Source organism: Lathamus discolor, chromosome 5, assembly GCF_037157495.1.
Source record: "Lathamus discolor isolate bLatDis1 chromosome 5, bLatDis1.hap1, whole genome shotgun sequence".
In the NCBI taxonomy this organism is placed as follows: Eukaryota; Metazoa; Chordata; class Aves; order Psittaciformes; family Psittacidae; genus Lathamus; species Lathamus discolor.
The window spans coordinates 73,975,721-73,996,574 of record NC_088888.1 but is presented as its reverse complement, the minus strand read 5'-3'; the positions used below and the strand labels follow the sequence as shown (position 1 = coordinate 73,996,574).

At 39.5% G+C, this 20,854-nt stretch overlaps 1 protein-coding gene across 4 annotated transcripts in view; it reads right to left on the bottom strand.

The window, feature by feature from the left end:
* RNGTT (RNA guanylyltransferase and 5'-phosphatase) overlaps window positions 1-20,854 on the bottom strand; it is a 192,070-nt gene that overhangs the window by 165,507 nt on the left and 5,709 nt on the right. For 2 of the 4 annotated variants that reach the window (XM_065681254.1, XM_065681255.1), the window contains exons 2-6: window positions 19,705-19,814; window positions 9,600-9,703; window positions 9,383-9,471; window positions 3,756-3,831; window positions 371-620 (exon numbers count right to left, since the gene is read on the bottom strand). In XM_065681254.1, the coding sequence (XP_065537326.1) occupies window positions 371-620; window positions 3,756-3,831; window positions 9,383-9,471; window positions 9,600-9,703; window positions 19,705-19,814 (629 nt within the window). Of the gene's footprint in view, window positions 1-370; window positions 621-3,755; window positions 3,832-9,382; window positions 9,472-9,599; window positions 9,704-10,592; window positions 10,766-19,704; window positions 19,815-20,854 lie in introns of those variants that run through there. The other 2 variants (XM_065681257.1, XM_065681256.1) reach the window with 2 other exon arrangements.

Genomic DNA, 20,854 nt, shown 5'->3' with positions numbered 1-20,854 from the left:
TAAGTAAAAACTATTTACACACTCCACTCCCCCATGGTATTTCACATCTAAAGACAAGAGTAAATAATTAAAAAGTGCTTTACTATCCAAACTCAAACTTTAAAAGAAATTGTTATATTACAGAAATTTCAAGTCATTTTTACAACTGAAATAGCTGAGGTGTTGAATGTTAAACTCTAAGTTTCATATAGGAAACATAAGCAAGCTTACAATGAGTCTAACAGATTTTCCTGGTTAGAGACAATACTAACAGGTCCTCATTTGCAAGAGCACTGATGCTTGTATAGCATGTATTATGTAGTAAATGACGACTCTGAGTTTATGAAATTAAGTTTAGCTTTTTGAATATTAAGTTCTTAATCAAAAATACCAGTTTTAGGCGTTCTTTTCTCCTCTTGCCAAAGGAAGCGCTTGATGATCCAGGTTCTGATTCTTGGCCTCCTGTTTTACCATTATCATCATCCTCCTCTTCATCATCATCAAAGCACCATTCTGGCAGCTCAGGTGGTGATGGTGCATCATCTTCATCTCCATAACGACGAAATAATTCTTTCAAATAGTCCCCTTTATAAATACCTGGCGGTCTAGCCTGAGCAAAAGTAGCCACAGCAGCCTCAATACTGTCAAATAAAAATTGAAAATTACTCTGAATGCTTAATTTACATGTTTTAGTTATGTTATGCCTTCCCAAACATTAAGATTTATTGGACTGAGAATTACAACAAACTCCAAACTGGTAATTGCAAGAACATTCATTACTTTTGAAATACCAGGCTTAGATATGCCTGGCAACAGTTGCGCTTGCACAAGATTCTGCATGCACTGATTATGTTCTCAGAACTGCAGCTTCCGCTGCTTCGCCTCCTTATTGTAGCTGATCGTGTTGTGCTGGTCACCTAATTAAAACTTTTATTATTGCTACAGAAAGGAATGGATGACACATAGATAAGTACTTAAGGACTGACTGAAGACAAAAAAAACTAAAGAAAAAAGATTAACAAACTTAATGAAAAAACCCTCAAGTTTTGAAATTCAATTATGGCTACATTTTTTCTCCTCTAAGAATTATCTTTCCTTTCATTAGAGGTTTTGCCATCACACTGCAAAAAAGCATCTTAATCTTTTGAAATTACTTCTTTCCAGAAGTTTCTCATAATAAATAAATTTTTAAAAATGAAATAAATAAATCTGTCATTCAGAAACCTTTTACTATGCAGCTTTAAAGCTTAAGTGGTTTAAGAAACTGCACACTGGATCACGAAGGAAAAAAAGAAACTAGTCATGCACTTTCACTAGCCAACAGGAAAGTGAGCACAGCACAAGGGCCAACCCTAAGAAAATGTTTAACAGAAAACACTGATCATACAATTTACGATGGCTGCGTGAAGCAGTAACACTCCATGGATCAACACTTAGAAATCTTGCCAGATAGAGAAGAAATCACAAAGGGCACATGCCCCTCTTTGGCTTCTTAAAACAGAAGTTTTTTCAGACAAACTTTTTCAAAACATTCTTTTCAGGTAAGAAAACAGCCTCTCACTGCAGCAAGGAAAACATTCAGCTAAAATGAAAATGGAAAAAATGGGAAACTGGAAAAATGGAAAAAAAATAGGAAAAAAAAAAATTAAGTACAAAAGGCTTCTTTCCCCCCCCCCCCCGATTTGTACAGTATGGGAAGGAACACGAGAACTTCGAGGCAAATGTCCCAGAATAGACAGTAACGCTTCCTAAGAATCATTAAGTTTGGTTCTCCCTTCTGATCTTTAGAGAGAGGAAAAACAAACATTTTCCAGAGTGGAAAATGCTTTATTAGATGGCCATTGGATCTCAGAAGTGACCCTTTAAGAACCTGAGTTATAGTAGGTGCTTTTTTCCCCATTCTGTTTTCTAAAGACTCCTAATTTCTTCCTCACAAGAAATTTTTTATTTTGTATTTTTCTTAAATTGTTTCACATCTTTTGTAATCAATGCCATTGATCACATGACATGATTACATGAAATGACAAAATCAACCAAAAGGAATGGGGCCTGAAAGTCACCCAAATTGGTCTCTGATGATATTAGAACTCTATACTATATTGAATAGATGGCAATCAAAGCCAAAAGAGGCAGCACAGATTTCAAGCACAGAAACCTAGCTGGAAGAAAACATTTTGCAACTTCTAGAAACACAGCAGTCTTTGGGAAAAGGAGTTGTGAAAAGCAGAATCAACTAAGGTTTCCATCCACTAGCTGAAGAGCTTTCAGTCTGGGTGACCTTTCTTTAAACTAACTATAAAATATATCTCAGGTTTCACAATACATCATCAGCACTCCTACATCATATGCTTAAGGAATGAATATGGATGGATTTTTCCACCAGGAAAATCTTATTTCCTCATCAGCAAATAACAGTGCCTTCTTTTAAAGAATGATACAGCAAACTGGATTTATCTTGATACGATGCTTAGCATTAACTACCTTGCCAAATTTCATTCTTTTGCTGTGGACATTTTTCCCAACCAAGTGATATCTGGATGTTCTATTAACAAAAGAGATTAAACGTGATGCAACTAACTACCTGAATTAAGAAAAAAAAAAAAAAAAAAAGACATGGCTATTAAGTTTCAAGGCTTTTCGGCAGAGGTTTGAAAATAAAGAGAGGCTGCATAAAAGCATGAGATTCAAAAAGATTGAAGTGCACTGCCTCTTCAGAACAAAGGACCAATTCTAACTATTGCATGCCACTTTTAAATTGTTAGAATAAAAGTATACAAATTTTCTAGTTCATAGGAACAACCAGAATCATACTATAAAAGGTATCTGTATCTGCATCTACTTCCTACACTCAGCTAACATCCTGCCAAGATTCAGGCACCCACTAGTAATGGTCTCCATTACTCCAGTGTCTTTATTCCAAGTTCACTAACAGACAACAATGACCCAGTTCTTTGGAAACAGCTTGCACATACATGCTAAGCATCAAATGAATGTATGTTCAGTAAGAAGAAAATGCTGCAACAGAAGCAGAATTTTCTTCACTTAAAGGACCACAGAAGAAATATCATCAGAATGCTTAAGGGGTCTGTGAAGAAACAGGTGTTGCATGGGACCCCGTTAGCAGGGAAACTGTATTTTGTGAGTACGAGAGTACTCACATGCAAAAGTCATGCCACCAGCATGGTATAGGCATGTGTTTTTTACACGAACATTATTTATAAGAGATCACTACTCTTTATGAAGGCGCCAACATTTTTAGATAATAAAAAACCAAAAAAACCAACTCTGGTGAGTCTGTATAGAAGCATGCTGTGGACTTTAGTTGAAAAACAAGCTGGAAACAAAGACTTTGTCTCCCCCTTGACCCTTCAGAAGCAAGTATGCTACGTCTGCTCTTAAGAACTCAAAGAACCCCAAAACACCTCCATGCAAACCTACATGGAAAAAGATTAAAAAGTAAAAGAAATAATCTTTCACACATCTCTGAAACTCTACATTCTTACTCAAAATATGGGACACGTCACAGGGAAGATGTGTACAGTATAATGTATACACTCCTAAAAGCCCACACACAGCAGGTACAGCTGACTCTTGACGTACTGGACCTGGAAAGCTCAACTGAAACACACTAAACTACCAAGGCATCAAGATTAGTAGGCAGTTTTAAAATAACTAACACTGATACATTAGGATAGCTGTCAGAACTACGAGTAAAACATACTGAAGATGCTTTTGGTAACTTTCACAAATCCCCAGGAATTAACATTCAAAATTACCTCCAATCCAACTTCTCGACCAAGAAGGCACAGATCAGAAATCCAGTTCTATTGAAACCATGTGTGCAATGGACACCTAGACAAGACAAGAAAAGAGTATAATCATTTGCAAGTAGTTTCGACAAACAGAATCACAGAATCAACTAGGTTAGAATAGACCGGTAAGATCATCAAGCCCAACTGTTACCCCAGGACTGTCAAGGCCACCACTAAACCATCTCACTGAGGGCCTCATCCACACAGTATCTGAACACTTCCAGGGACGGTGAGTCCACCACTTCCCTGGGCAGCCTGTTCCAATACCTGATTACGCTCAGATATTGTCTAAGGTGGATGTTTTGCTGACCTTCTTCCTGACTTTTCCAAGGATTGAAAATTCAATCATTTTGCGACTGCTCTGCCCAAGACAGCCTCCAACCATCACATCACTCATGAGTCCTTCTCTGTTTGTGAACAGCAGATCCAGCCAGGCATCTCCCGTAGTTGACTCACTAACCAGCTGGGTTAGGAAGTTAGCTTCCACACACTCCAAGAACTTCCTGGATTGTTTCTTCTCTGCTGCGTTGTACTTTCAACAGACATCTAGCAGGTTGAATTCCCCCACAAGAACAAGGGCAAGCAATTGTGAAACTTCTCCCAGTTGTTTGAAGAGCACTTCATCTGTAGCTTCCTCCTGGCTGGGTGGTCTATAACAGATTCCTACCAGGATATCCGCTTGGTTGGCCTTCCCTTCACTCACAAACATTCAGCCTTCTCACTCACACTATTGAGTTGAAGGCAGTTGATGCACTCTGACATACAATGCAACCCCACCACCTTTTTGCTTGCCTATCCCTTCTGAAGAGCTTGTAGCCATCCACTGCATCCACTCCAATCATGCTAAGCATTCCATGTTTCTGTGATAGCGATTATGTCACCATTTCCCTGCATGCTTTAGTTTCACAAGTGTGTTTTTGGATCCTTCTACCTTCATCAGTAGCATTAAAGACTTATGTACCTTCCCATCAAGGCAGCCCAGATCACATAAGGTACGTAAGCCTAAAAGCCATTTATTACATTCATTCTGCAAATTATTAGCAACAAAAGTATAGGATACTTCAGTTTATCACAATTCAAGAGCACTGCCTTACTGCAACTGAAATGCAGCTAATACAGATAAGTTTCAAAACATTTTTTCATGACTGCTCGAATGCTTATCAGAAGACAATGCAATCAAATTCAATAACTGTGCTTTTAGTGAATTCAACAAGCATAACATTCATTTCACATCATCAGGCATAAAAATCATATCCAGATTACCTATCTGAAACCTGAAAGAGGTGTCAGTAGACCACAATTCTATTTCAAATTTGCTGTTATCATGCTAAGACCAGACTTGTTAATTTGAAAAAAAAAAAAAATACAAAAAGAAAAATATGCAACAGTATAATCACCTTGGATTACTTATCTTCTCAATGTCAGAATAAAAGAATTAAGTCTTCAGCCTCTCTTTTATTGAATTCATCGTCCAGTGAAAGGAGGGGAAGTCAAAAGCATTGGAACTTCTTTTTCTCTCAAGGCAACAGCACCATCTAGTGATAAGTAAGCCAGCCTAAAAACCTGTGCTGTTAAAAATGTGAAGGATTCCAGCAAAATGCTGTCTCTTCCTCATACTGCATTTAAAATTACAAATATCAAAGGTTCCGCTAACACCTAGCACAATTATTCTTAACATTCACATATTTTTCAGTTGTGACCACAGATCGTTCAGGTTGGAAAGGACTTGTAAGATCATCAAGTCCAACGGTTAATGTCAAGTCCACCACTAAACCCTATCACTCAGGGGCTCATCTACACATCTTTTTGAATACCTTCAGGCATGATGACCCCACCACTTCCCTGGGCAGCCTGTTCCAATGCTTGGCAACCCCTTCAGTGAAGACATTTTTCCTAATATCCAATTCAAACCTTCCCTGGTGCAACTTGAGGCTGCTACCTCTTGTCCTATCAGTTGTTTCTTGGGAGAGACTGAAACCCACCTCACTACAGCCTTTCAGGTAGTTGTAGAGAGCAAGAAGGTCTCCCCTGAGCCTCCATTTCTCCAGGTTAAACAATTCCAGTTCCCTCAGCCACTTCTCATCAGGCCCTTCACCAGTTTTGTTGCACTTCTCTGGACACACTCCAGCACCTCAATGTCTTTCTTGCAATGAGGGGCCCAAAATTGAAAACAGGATTCAAGGTGTGGCCTCACCAGTACGAGTGCAGGGGGGTGATCACTGCCCTGGCCCTGCTGGTCACACTGTTTCTGATACAGGCCCAGGATGCTGTTGGCCTTCTTGGCTGCCTGGGCACAAGCTGGCTCATATTCAGTGTCTGTCAACTAACGTTGCCAGGTCCTTTCCTTCCCAGCAACTTTCCAGCCACTCTTCCCCAAGCCTTTAGCACTGCTGCATGAGGTTGCTGTAACACAAGCGCAGGACCCAACACCATAAAGCAAGTAATTTTAAGCTAGTACTATTTCTCTACCATAGGCAGCAAAGTAAGTTGAGCAGCAATTCATTTAACACTTCTTCAGACAAAATGTTAATATCTATCTTTTTTTATATATGCTCCCCTACACTGTAAGTATTTCTTTTGGTTTTACTGGAGATCCAAAAAATGCCTATGAAGAGTAAACTGATAAAACTTATCTGTGTAAACAGAAACGCGTTATCAATCGTATCAGGGTCAGGTTTTATGCCCACCCCACCAAACTTGCCTTCTTACTGAAGCAAAGCAAAAACCATAACAAATTTCTTGTATGCCTCCATTCTAATCATTTAATACTATTTAAAACTGTGTAACTTGAATCAAAGTGAATTTTAGCTTCTTTATAGAATTTATTCCCACAAACATTTCTCCATTGTTTTCTGCTTAACCAAAATTTTTGCATTTTGTTTCCTTAAGGCTGGCAAGCATGCTCCAGTCCTTCAAGCTGCAAAAATAAAGTTTCCATCCTATATTGTTTTAGCTGAATAGAAAATTGTGTTCAGTTATCATTCACATTTCAGTCTCTTTTCATATCTAATCTTGACATTGGAAATTAAATTGCACACAATTGATATCAATAAGTGCTGCAACTGTTACTGCTACCAAGAAGGTTAAGTCAATAATTTTACGTGCATGACAAAAGATAAGAAGCATATCAGCAATGAGACCAACAGCTTGGAAGGGAAAGAACACACAGGGTGCAGCACTATCACTGCTGCAGACTGCTTTCACTTTTGATAAAAACATCTTCCATGCCAGTCTCTCTAATATTCTGTCACAGGTAATAAGTGGCCAAAACCAAAAACAACTTTTCAGTAATTAATGAAAGGGAAATGGAAAATCCTTAATTTCTCTTTTACTGTGAAAGCCGTAACCACAGGTTATCTAAAAGCTTAGTCTTTTAAGCCTCATTATTTTATCCTTGATTCTAATTGATTTTTTTTTCTATAGAGGTAGAACAATCTACATAATATAAGAAGATTCAAAAAAAACCATCAAGAAGTCAAAAAGTTAGTGGCTCAATGCTAAAAATGGCATTTTAAAGTTTGAAATATCAGTTAAATGTGTCTATAGGACATCACCATGCTATCCATGCTCCATACAAATTGCTGACCATAACAACATCTCAAGTTCTGACATATTGTTGGAGGACAAGGTGAAGGAACTGTGAAAGGAGAGTGAAAAATGAGGAACTGCTAAATGAGAGTGAGTGGGATCAGTCATCCAACAGTATTTCAAGTTTTGGTGCGAGCTCTGAAATACTGCTGATGACTGATCCCCTTCACTCACATCTAGCAGTTCCTCATTTTTCAGATCAAATACTTGCATTACAGTTCAGAGAAGAAAACACAGGTCTCAGATTAAAATTGTATTCTACACGAAATAAAGAAATAATAAAGTACCTAAAAGAAAATTTTGTGAAAAAGTGTGAGCCCAAATTAAATCTCTCAAGCACTGGGGAAAAGAAATAAAATTCAGTGGTATCCTGTGACAGGGCAGGAAGCAAGGGGCACAAACTGAAACACAATAAATTGTGTTTAAACATACGGAAATAAAATAAACCTGTATATTATAAGGGTGAACAAATACTGGAAGTGGTTGCCAGAAGATATTCTGGGGTCTCCAAACTTGGATGTGATCAAAACCCAAAGGGGCACAGTCCTGAGCAAGCTGCTTTAGCTGGCCCTGCTCTAAGGAAGGGCAAGTGACTAGCTGATTTCACCAGGTCCCTTCCAGCTACCTCAGCTACTTTACAATTCCATGATTCCATAAGAATCCTGAACTATATGAACATACCGGCTTAGTTTACCACGCTGTTACCAATGAGACCTACACAAACAACTGTTCCATGCACTCCTAAGTCACACAGACACTCAGATTCAGAAAGGTTGCAGAATTATCAAAGAGGGTTGAGAACAACACCCATTCTGACTCTAGAAACCCAGCTACAAAGTAATTTCTTGTCTCTGACAGTTTGCAGATCAAGTTAAACATTAATATGCTCAACAGAAAACAGAATACAATTGTTTTAACTAAACCTAGAAGCTGCCCAAATTGAACTGCGAACTCACTTTACTCTGGGTGAAAAAAACATTTATCCTTAGGAACACTCAAATATTCACTGCTGAACAGTACATCAGAAAAAAAAAAACCCCACAAAATAAAACAAACAAACAAAAAAAAAAAAACCACAGAAAAAAAAACAACCACCACCCACGATACAGCCTAATATCTACTGCCAGTTTCCAGCAAATAACCACAGAATCACAGAATCAACCAAGCTGGAAAAGACCTGTAAGATCAAGCCCAACCATTACCACAGGACTGCCAAGTCCACCAGTAAACCATGTCACTGAGTGCCTCATCTACGCTTTTTTTGATCACTTCCAGGCATGGTAATTCCACCACTCCCTGGGCAGCCTGTTCCAATGCCTGACCACCTTCTCTGTGAAGAAATTTTTTCCTGAACATCTGATCTAAACATCCCTTGGTGCTAAACTTGAGGGTGTTTCCTCTTGTCCTATCAGCTGTTACTTGCGAGAAGAGACTGACACCCATCTCACCCCATCCTCCTTTTAGATAGTTGTAGGGAACGAGCCTTCTCTTCTCCAGACTAAACAACTGCAGTTCCCTCTGCCGTTCCTCATCAGACTTGTGCTCCAGACCCTTCATCAGCTTCATTACCCTTCTCTGGGCATGCTTGAGCACCTCAAAGTCTGTCTTACAGTGTGATCAGCCACTTCACAAAATTTGCTAAAGAATCTCTGATCATTCAGTTACCAAATATGACTTCAAATAAACCAGACCATCACATGCCAAAACAATACCTAGACAATACATAACCTCCATCTCTACAGGCAGAAGTTACAAAACCACAATGCAAGTATTATATATTTGTAGACAGTTCTTAAGCCTGTGTATTTTTCCACATTAAGTTGACAGCTGTAATCAAACTGATCGATGGAGAAACATAGTAGTTTCTGGAGTAAAAGCATCAAATCTCTACATGCATAAACACTGTACTGAGGAAATTTTCACTTAGAGTTTTAAGAGACTGTAATTATGAGTAAGTATGAAATAAATTAACAGTAAAAATGAGTGATGGATATAAGACATACCTATAAACTCTGAGGGATTCTTATCACTGAAGTGTTCACATACACGAATAAATGTTTCTGTATTTTCAGGTGTAGGGCACTCACCATGCCTGAAAAACACAGGAAGACACAGATTAGGAGCCAGCTGGGGGAAGGGGAAGAGGAAAAAGAAAAAAAGTTACTTCAGTGCAGTATTTCATATTAAAAGTTAAATATTTAAAAAGTGCTGACAACTTACCCTTTACACTGGAGTTTTATATATTTAATCCCTTCTTTTTCTATATCATTTCTATCATAGAATCTAGTGGTGTTGGTCAAGTCTACCAGTAAACCCATTTTAACCTAAAAAAGACCAAACAAACCAAAACAAATTTAAATATGAGGTTCAAATATCAGTGCATAAATACTAAACAGCCAGTAACATCCAAATTAAAACAAATGGCAGGCTACAGCTGCAGATTTAAAAATTCTTAAATATTGCATTTGTTCACAAAATCTGTATTTTACCACCACAATCATCTGTGTTTCCTTGTGAAACCTGGTGTCAGAATTAGCACTAGCCGTCAGTGCAAAAACTTGTTTGTCCCCACCAATGTTTCTAAGCAAGACAGGTCTGCTAACAGCAAGAAGTGTCTGGCAAAGAATTATTTTAATGTGTTAAAAGACAAGTAAGATGGAATCAGGTGCTCTTAATGCTTTAAGTAAAACAGTATTAAACACTGACACAGTGGAATTACCATAAAAAATGTTAACTACTAAGCCTAAGTATACTTTCAGAAAAAATAACTCAATTTACCTGCGCATTGAGAGTGCAAAACAAACACACACATTTTCAAGTTTAAAACAAAAAAATCCCTTAAGATCTCAGAAACATTTTATTCAAAGCAAAAATGTCAAATAACTTGATTCTGTCAGTAACTACGGTGGCAGTGTCAACACCTTCGATGTTAGGATGCACCTGAATTCAGGCTGTTTTCCTCACTCTACCCTCATGTGTCCCCTTGTGCATGAGCTTACTTTCTCAGTGTTTGCTTTTTATAGCTGTAAAATACATCTTTAAAAGCAGCCTTGTGGAAGTTACTGTTCTAAAAGACAGGAAACAGAAATTCCACTGGGTGGCATCCAACACACAGAGAACATCAGCAAAGTGCATCCTATTGGCCCCTGATCCAAACAAAACTTTCACCAACCATAACCTCCCAGTACTACTGTGCAAAAACTACTAACAAACCTGTGTACTGAAAGTATTCTTGCTTTCCTGCCTTAACAGTCCAAGGAATTGTTTTCAGTCATAATGCTGAATGTCATGCTTTTGAGTAGGATCCTCACCATGAAACAGTATGTCTTTTTAAAAGACATTTTAAGAGTCTTAGTCCAGCAAAATCCTTGTTCCATAGCTTTACCTTTTTTAAAGATATATCAATAGAGCACTTAAAAATACATTAACACTGAAGCATGTTACACATACAAAAACATAGAACACTGCATCTAAAACTCAAGCACGTAATCATAAACAGGATTTTGATTTACCTTTAGGTTTTATTTACCTTTAGGTCAACAGAGTGGCAATAATTTAGCAGCGCAGTTGAAAGAACTGCAAATTAAAACACTGCTTCCAGACCATTCAGAAAAGATAGATTCCAATTATAACTGGAATACAGTTCAGAAACAGCTGCTTCACATAGGTATATTGTTCAGCAGACCCCAAAGACAAATTTCCAATTATCTACAGAGGCAATTATCCATGGTATTCAAAGCTCTGATGATATACTTTCATAATACTTTTATAATACTTTATCAGATTTTAAAAAGCATTGTTATGTCAGCAATAAACATTTATAGTTTAATAGCCAAATCAGTTCTGGATTTCACCTTGTTTACTTCAACTTTGTATGTTTTATTCATAATTCTTTTTTCGCTTTTATTACTCTGTTTTGCAGAAATACAAGCTACTCCAGTAGGGGCCCATGTGAAAACAATGCTACGTCACCTGAAACTTCAGATACATAGTGCCAGCATGTGCTAAACATACAGACTAACAGCATACGAGCCAGCGATTTGTTTTGCAGGAAGCATACAAAAGCAATTAATTCAATGATTACTTCCTAGGACCTTAAAAAAGCTAGGAGGATTGGCTAAATTAATAAATGGTTAAAAGGGTGGTGTCATAGTCAGGGGTTTGGGTGTCTTGAACATGAGACCCAAGTTTGTAGGCCAGGTCTACTGGGGGCTGGTGGAGCTGCTCTGGTAAGGGGAAGAGCAGTTTTGGTAGGAGGCTTGCCAGACTGGTCAAGGAGGCTTTAAACTAGATGTGTTGGGGGAGGGGGGCATCATTCCATCCCAACACACCCAGTCAGTTGCCAACACCGATAATAAATGCTCGGAGCAATGTAGAGATATTCCAGCAGCTCCAGCCAATGAGCCAGATTCATTTGGAGCTCAGCTCAGACGCCTCTATACAAACGCCCGTAGCATGGGGAACAAACAAGAGGAATTAGAAATGTGTGCACATCTACGGGGTATGATATAATAGGCATCACAGAAACAGGGTGGGATGGCTCCTGTGACTGGAGTGTTGGAATGGAAGGTTACAGGCTCTTTAGAAAAGACAGGCCCGGCAGGCGGGGAGGGGGAGTTGCGTTTTATGTTAGGGAGAGGCTGGAGAGTATGGAACTCTGTCTGGGGACAGGTGAGCAGTTAACAGAGAGTTTGTGGGTCAGGGATAAAGGGAAAACAGCTAAGGTGGACTTTACTGTGGGGATCTGTTACAGACCGCCTGATCAAGGAGAACCTGCGGATGAAGCACTCTACAGACAGACAGGAAAAGTCTCACGCTCACAGGCCCTTGTTCTCATGGGGGACTTCAACCACCCTGACATCTGATGGAGCAACGGTACGGCCCAGAACAAGCAATCCAAGAGGTTCCTCGATTGTGTGGAAGACAACTTCCTTCTGCAAGTAACAGAGGAGCCGACAAGGAGAGGTGCCATGCTTGACCTCGTGCTCACCAACAGGGAAGGGCTGGTTGGAAATGTGATGCTCCAGGGCAGCCTTGGATGCAGCGATCATGACATGGTCGACTTCAAGATCCTCAGGACAGTGAGAAGAGCGTGTAGCGAGCTCACTGCCCTGGACTTCAAGAGAGCAGACTTTGGCCTCTTCAGGAACCTGTTTAGTAAGGTTCGATGGGATATAGCCCTAGAGGGCAGGGAGGCCTAAGACTGTTGGTTGACATTCAAGGATCACCTGCTACAAGCTCAGGAGTGTTGTGTCCCAACTAGAAGGAAGTGCAGCAGGAGGGCCAGGAGACCTCCTTGGATGGATAAGGAGCTGCTGAGGAAAATTCAAAGGAAAAAAGAGGCTTATAAAAAGTGGAAGCAAGGACAGGCGGCCTGGGAATAATACAGGGATGTTGTCCGGGAAGCTAGGGACCAGGTTAGGAAAGCTAAGGCCCAGTTAGAATTAAACTTGGCTAGGGATGTTAAGGATAACAGGAAGGGATTCTACAGGTACGTAGCAAATAAAAAACAGACTAGGGACAACGTACCCCCCCCTCCGGAATCTATCAGGAGAAGTGGCTACACAAGATTTGCAGAAGGCTGAGGTTCAATGACTTCTGTGCCTTGGTCTTCACTGGCAAATGCTCTGACCACACCACCCAAGTCTTGGAAGGCAGATGCAGAGACTGTGAGAATTAAGACCTTGGGCCCACTGTAGAAGAGGATCTGGTTCGAGACCATCTTAAAAACCTGAACATGCACAAGTCCATGGGACCTGATGGAATCCATCCGCGGGACCTGAAGGAGCTGGTGAATGAAGTTGCTAAGCCACTGGCCATCATATTTGAAAAATCATGGCAGTCAGGTGAAGTTCCTGACGACTGGAAAAAGGGAAATATAACCCCCATTTTCAAGAAGGGGAAAATGGATGACCCGGGGAATTACAGACCAGTCAGTCTCACCTCTGTGCCTGGCAAAATCTTGGAGCACATTCTCCTGGAAGGCATGCTAAGGCACATGAAAAACAACAAGGTGCTTGGTGACAGCCAGCATGGCTTCACTAAGGGCAAATCCTGCCTGACCAATTTGGTGGCCTTCTATGATGGGGCTACAGAACTGATGGACAGGGGTAGAGCAGCTGGACTTGTGCAAAGCGTTTGACACTGTCCCATGCAACATCCTTCTCTCTAAATTGGAGAGACATCAATTTGATGGATGGACCACTCGGTGGATAAAGAACTGGCTGGATGGCCACATGCAAAGAGTTGTGGTCAACGGCTCAATGTCCAGCTGGAGACCAGTAACAAGTGGCATCCCTCAGGGATCGGTGTTGGGACCGGTCTTGTTTAACATCTTTGTCAGTGACATGGACAGTGGGATTGAGTGTGCCCTCAGCAAGTTTGCCGATGACACCAAGCTGTGTGGTCCGGTTGATACGCTGCAGGGAAGGGATGCCATCCAGAGGGACCTCAACACGCTTGTGAGGTGGGCTGATACCAACCTTATGAAGTTCAACCATGCCAAGTGCAAGGTCCTACACCTGGGTCAGAGCAATCCCAGGCATAGCTACAGGTTGGGCAAAGAAGAGATTCAGAACAGCCCTGCGGAGAAGGACTTAGGGGTGTTGGTCGATGAGAAAATGCACATGAGCAGGCAGTGTGCGCTTGCAGCCCAGAAAGCCAACAGTATCCTGGGCTGCATTAAAAGGAGCGAGACCAGCAGGTCGAAGGAGGTGATCCTGCTCCTCTACTCTGCTCTCGTGAGACCTCATCTGGAGTATTGTGTGCAGTTCTGGTGTCCTCAACATAAAAAGGACATGGAACTGCTGGAACAAGTCCAGAGGAGGGCCACGAGGATGATCAGGGGACTGGAGCACCTCCCGTATGAAGACAGGCTGAGGAAGTTGGGGCTGTTCAGCCTGGAGAAGAGAAGGCTGCATGGAGACCTCATAGCAGCCTTCCAGTACCTGAAGGGGGCCTATAAGGATGCTGGGGATGGACTCTTCATCAGGGACTGTAGTGACAGGACAAGGGGTAACGGGCTCAAACTTGAACAGGGGAAGTTTAGATTGTATATAAGGAAGAAGTTCTTTACTGTGAGGGTGGTGAGGCACTGGAATGGGTTGCCCAGGGAGGTTGTGAGCGCTCCATCCCTGGCAGTGTTTAAGTCCAGGTTGGACGAAGCCTTGGGTGAGATGGTTTAGTGTGAGGTGCCCCTGCCCATGGCAGGGGGGTTGGAACTAGGTCATCTTAAGGTCCTTTCCAACCCTAGCTATTCTATGATTCCCTCCCCATCCTTTCTCAACAGCATTTACCAAGTATCTCAAAGACTGCTTAATTCACAAGGAAGACCACCCTGAATTTACAGGTACTATACAGTAGGGTCCATAGCACTATGACACTGGCATAAACCGGTTGAAAATAACTGTTCAAAGAAGAATGACATCTTCTCACACCAGTACTTCCAGCTGATTGTACAGAACAGCAGCTAAAATGCAAAAGTATATATAAATGAGCTATTTTTATAAAAACTGTTTAGACATTTTTCTACTATTCTACACAAGCAATGGCTCCATGGAGGGATTCCACAGACCTCCAGTAACACGCCATGCTCCCAACTCAGCATGAGAATCTCCCTTTTGTGTTCTGCATCCTACCAATAGTGTGGTTAAAGTTGGCAAAAAGACTGATGTGAGAATCAGGTGTATTTTCACCAGAGAGCTCTAGACTACGAAGCCACATAAATGACCCCCTAACTACCCTCCTCCCTAACTTATACATAGAGCTCAGCTTGACAATCTATTCTTTCATGTACAATACAGGGTTAGCTGTAACTCTTCCAAGACGTCCTCAGCTAAGGAGGAAAAAATAAAGTTATTTTCAAAGTAAGATTAAGATTTAATGAAAACACCATTTAAAAGTAAAGGTTTCTGCATTCAGTCCCATTCTAGTAAGAAAGAAGACATTCCAAAATGTGAGTTACTCCTGGTTTGCGGGAGCGGGGAATAACCTGCATCATCTGACAGTCTGGAGAACAGGAAAAAGAACTGTAAGGAAACAACCTTTAATAAAAACATGAAGACAGATTAAAAGGTAACACTGTTTAATATATCAACTTGTTTGAGGAGAACTATGAAAAGAAATGAAAGTGATTTGCAGAACAGTTTCACACCCTCCCACCCAAAAGCAAGAAAGACAGAATTCCATTTTAGTGCTGAAAACTCAAAGCCAGTTCCCAGCCCCACTATTCTCAACTACCAGCAGCTTCAAATGTTCCCACCAGAAGCCTCCAAACTTCCCCAAACTCCTACTACAATGAAGAATTAACACTAAGATGATGCACAGAAGCACAAAAAAGTAATTTTATATCAAAGATTTTGAGGTCAAAAAAGACTCACATGCTTTTCCCTCAACTTTTAGAAATTACTCTTTTGAACATACTCACAGATTTCTGTTTCCTGGCTGACATGTAAAAGCTAGGAGAACACTACGACATACGACATACTTCAGTCCCAAAGTGCCACCAAGTGTTTGGAATGTTGCATTTAATTTGAATAGAATGAAATACAGAAAAGTGCCTGCTAGAGAGGAAATTCTCTACTACGGGACTCTAGGGCTTCTAGCCTGCTATTCCTTTGTCATTATTATGAATCACTTCAGTCTATGCGAGTGAAGATCTTGTGAAGTGACACTGTTCCTCACACATTTCAGACCAGTAAACGAAGCAGACATCAGATATAATCCAGCCAAAGCTATAAAAGCATGTATGGCATATAAAGTGTATAAGGTCTGAAAGTAGTTTCCTTGTCTTCCACAAAGCATAAACATTTGCTCTCTCAGTTCATGGGATTAGCTGCACGTAACACACTACAGTTTAGAGAGTGCAAGGCAAAACGATAAAGAAATTTTTAAAAAGCAGGGGAATTATTTAATACATCAAAGTACACAATTCTGATGCTCCGAAAATCTATGCGATTCCCACTGTACCACAGGAATCATAGTATTTCAGTTACTGAGCTGGGGTTATATTATGCTTGTCCTGACCAACTAAAATTCTCTCCTATAGAATAGATCCTAGTACATGTACTTTCATCACGCAGGCGCTTTGCTCTGCTCTGAATCCCTTACATGACACCAGCCATCACAGTCATCCTCTCAGTCATGCTCTCTTAAGTTTGCTCCTAGAAAGTTCTTAACAGAACTGATTTTTGAAAGACTATCTATGCTAAAATGGAAAACAAAAATGTTTCTCCAGCCAATGTTTCACATGAATCACATCTTTCAGCCCACCATACCCAATGAATGACACAGCTTTGGAAGAAAGAATAATTTTAAATTGTTGAGCAACTTCTCAACAAAATATACATTTATTTCTCACAAGGACTGTTGCAACACTGCAGTCTTAGACACCACATTGAAACACAACTGAAACTAGTTATTTTTCTTGCTTCTAATAGTAAAAGATGACTGCATAGAAGGACAAAAAGTTCACCGACAGCTTGAAATTGTCATCTTATACATACAGTATACCACGATCTTCATACCACATTAATTCTGCACATATTTTGGCCAGGCTATCCATGTCCTCCTGCAGTAACAAAAGCCTTCTCCCTCACTTTTCCACATTCTAGCTGTCTCCAGCTATTAATGCCTTCTGCACGTGCTCTGTTGCTGCTGTGCAATTAAATGGGCTTAGCTAGGCTCCCCTTGTATGACCCCAGAAGTTTCTCATTAGACATTGGAACTTGAAAATATTCTCCCCAGGAGGGAGAGAGCATACTACAATACACTGAATTCCACCAGTTCCAGGATTTTTTTCTTGCATATCTTATTTGAAGAAAATAGTTTAAATCAGTGACTGAATTTATCTGTGAAAACAATGAAGTGGCTGACAAGTGATAACTAGTTTTCCTAATAAGAATGCTGTAACTTGAGCATACTAAATGCCCAAACATTCTTTTGAGTTAACTAATGTCCTACTTCTTTGTAACAGAACTACCTTTTATGAAGTATAAACAGTACTAGACTAAAAAAGAAAATAAACAAGAAATAAAAAAAAAGAAAGAAATAAGAAATAAAAAAAAAATTGCTCCTGCAATTTCGGGTTTTTTGAGACTATTAAGATACTATGTCAATAGTGGCAATCAGAAGAAAACCGGGACTGCCATCCCTGATCAATCAGTTTCTAACATTCAGGTTTTCAGCAACCAGCTCCATGAGAAAAAAGGATCACATAGGAAGCTTTTTAGAAAAAAATTCCTCCCACACAGATGTTGTCTTAAATGCTGAACCAGTACCTTCAAAAATCCGTGGTAGCAGTAATATCTCGCGATTACAAAAATACAGATGCAGAAGTTTCTGCTGAAGTCTCTTATTTAGAAGATAATTTTTACACTTATGTAATAACCAGGTCTCAGAAGTGATTAGTTCTGCAAAGTATTAGCAGTAGAACACACTGCAGTAAAATGATGAGAACCATGCACTATGAGCTACTTTTGCCTTAAAATAATCCATTTTTCAAGGTCTCCTCAATTGCACATTAATCATATTGCCAGATCATTGGTAAACTGATGTTCTACAAATACAGTACTCCAGTAACCCACTGCATATCTCAGTAAATAAAAAGTCATGTTTTAAAATAGAAAACATTTAGCAACAATACCAGGGTTCAAGACAATATAATAGAGTGAGAATAGGGAGTTTTAGAAAATTTCTATCTTCTGCCTGTTAACCAAAATTACCCAAATACAAGTGAGGATCCTCATGCTAGTAACTGTACTATCAGATTCTAATCATCGGATGTCAATCAAGACATTACGAATTTGTAGCACTGCAACAGAACTGACTGATGTGCCTAGTAGATGGGCTATGAAGGCTCACCGTGACTTTATTTTTTGTGGCAAGTGACTAACAAGTAAATAGTGAGAAAATGAATAAATCTACAAAGTTCCCTATAACTTCAAAACACGCAGAATTTTAAATTACTGTAAACTATGAATAAGATTGGGTTTGGAAAATTCTAAGTATGCCCACTAAAGCTGGTCAGAGTCAAAACCAATATAATGCATAAAAGAGGAAATCAAATAGAATTTAGATGCATAGATCCAAGAATTCAAAGAAAAATCCTACCCGTTCAAGCACCTGAAACAGACACATATGCTTCATTGATAGTATTTTTTATCACATTAGCCCACAGGTGTTTCTATCGCTGCTACACTGAGTACCTCACCATCTACTTTATGTCTAAGCCTAAATGAGATTCATAAAATGAAGATCCCCATATTTTAGTCACCTGATTCTTCTAGTGTTTAAGCTCTGATATTGTTAAACAAATTCAGAATTAATTTAACTTAGATCAACGGCAATAAAAGAAACAAACAAAAACCACAGAAGTAGCACTATTACATAACAGGCATAACACATGATAAAACCAAAATGGTACTATCTTTCTATATAGCAGTTTAATAAACAGATTAAAAGAATGAGGTTGTTGGCCTGCAGGCCTTTCTTTGCCTGGCAAGTTCAAAATCCCACTTCCCACATCTCCAGATGCACCGGAGTGGGCACAACACTTCACAGACCTACATGAAAGGCTGGAAAGGTCCTGTTCCCCACCTTTATTGTTACAGAAGTGCTATGATGCAGAGCAGCATGCAAGTTGAAGTAGATGGGTAGAAATAGGTGAAACAGTTTAAAAATGAGCCAAAAGCACAGCTCTGTCACCCAATGATAAAGGTATCCACCCACCTTCTTGGGTCCTACTTTTTTCATCTTTGCTCCTGTATTTTTTCCCCCTATTCATGCATTTTGTTTTTTCACTAAAAAGTTACTGGATAAAATCCGTAAGTAATTTTCTTCACACTTGGGTATGACAGATTAGACACAGTAAAGCATCTATGCATTCTATGCATCAGAAGAAGAAACTAATGCACTGAAACTACAGAAGAGTTATATGAAATTCTCCTGTCACTTTCAAATGTTTTCACATTTGCAAAATTGCAACTTATCTATACACGAGTAATTTGTAAAACTACAAACTTGGACTATCTGAATTTTGACAATGACATCTCTCCAAGATACAAGAGTAGTAACAAAGAAGAGCAAGATTATTGCTGCTAACACAGTGAATGAGCTGGAGGGTTTTGCACAGTTCTTGCCTGTAAGAAAGTACTTTTGGAAGTTTAGGATTTGCAGAGAAAACCTGAAAAAATAAATAAAAAAAATAAATTTTCCATACAGACGTCCCAAAGGAAGCCACCAACAACTTTTTTCTTAAATCTGAAAAGCAACATTTGAATGAATATTAATAAAGTAATGTTTCAGTTACTAGAAAATGCAACTTTACCTTCAGACTCTTTAAGTAGTTGGATAACATACTCGGGTGAAAACGATTTTCTTCAGCAACCTGTTCATCATATCTTGGTCCTAACATTGTCTTCAAAGGTAAAAACTTCCCTATGAAAGATAATCAAATTTTGCAGTATTTTATGTGTATACATACGTACACTTATAACTTAGCAATTTCAAAGCAACATGCTGAACAGATTTAGAGGTTCACCTTCAATGAAAAATAATCACAGGAAAAGTATTAGTAACAGCTGAAGTGGAACATTTTCTTTAGTCATGAGTTCTCAGAACTCACAAATACGTTTAGAAGTTTAAAGGAAATACAGACCAAAGTGATTAAACATTTTTAGCTAACTTTTAGTGTGATGTAAGCTGCAGAGCTACAGCACACAACAGAACAGGGAACATTTAAACACGGTCCATTTAAAAACACGAAAATAGCATTTTAAAAGACAGTCTGTTACCCAGCTGTGTAAACATCAACCTTTGATTACCTGCAAACATAAAACATGGCAAAGATTGCTGACAAAAAAAAAGAAAAAAAAAAAAAAAGCATATCTACGCACTACAGATCTTTCTAATGTGCTCCTTAAGGCTTGTTGGAAGAGATCTGCATCAGTGTTCAAAGTTCCCCTGAAACACAACACCTACATGTGCTTCAAACATTGAAGAACCGTAACACAACCACAACAAAAACTTGGCTGGAATTAGTACCTGCTGGACTACATCCATCACTTCCTAGAAACTCAAATTATTATTTTTTAATATCAATTTTTTTATCAATCATATCCACCACAGAATTATCTGCAATGATCTCATTAGAAATTCCTAGCTCTTCCTGAATGACAGCAAGCGACAGGCATGCCTCTCCCTCCAAGTGCAGGATATACTGACCCAACAGCATTTCCTATGCTTCTAAACCGGCAAGAATTTAATAGTCCAGGTCACTCCCACCATGCCTGCCTGGGAAGCAGCACACCTCCTCCCACATGCACCAGAGACCCTGCACTGCAGTTAGTTGTGGAAACTGAATGCAAATTGACAGGAAAAAGGAGACCTGACATATATCACCAAGGTGATAGAGGCAGAGCGTAAAACTGGGACAACCTTAGCATTTGTAAATAGCTATGAAGATATCTAAATTAATT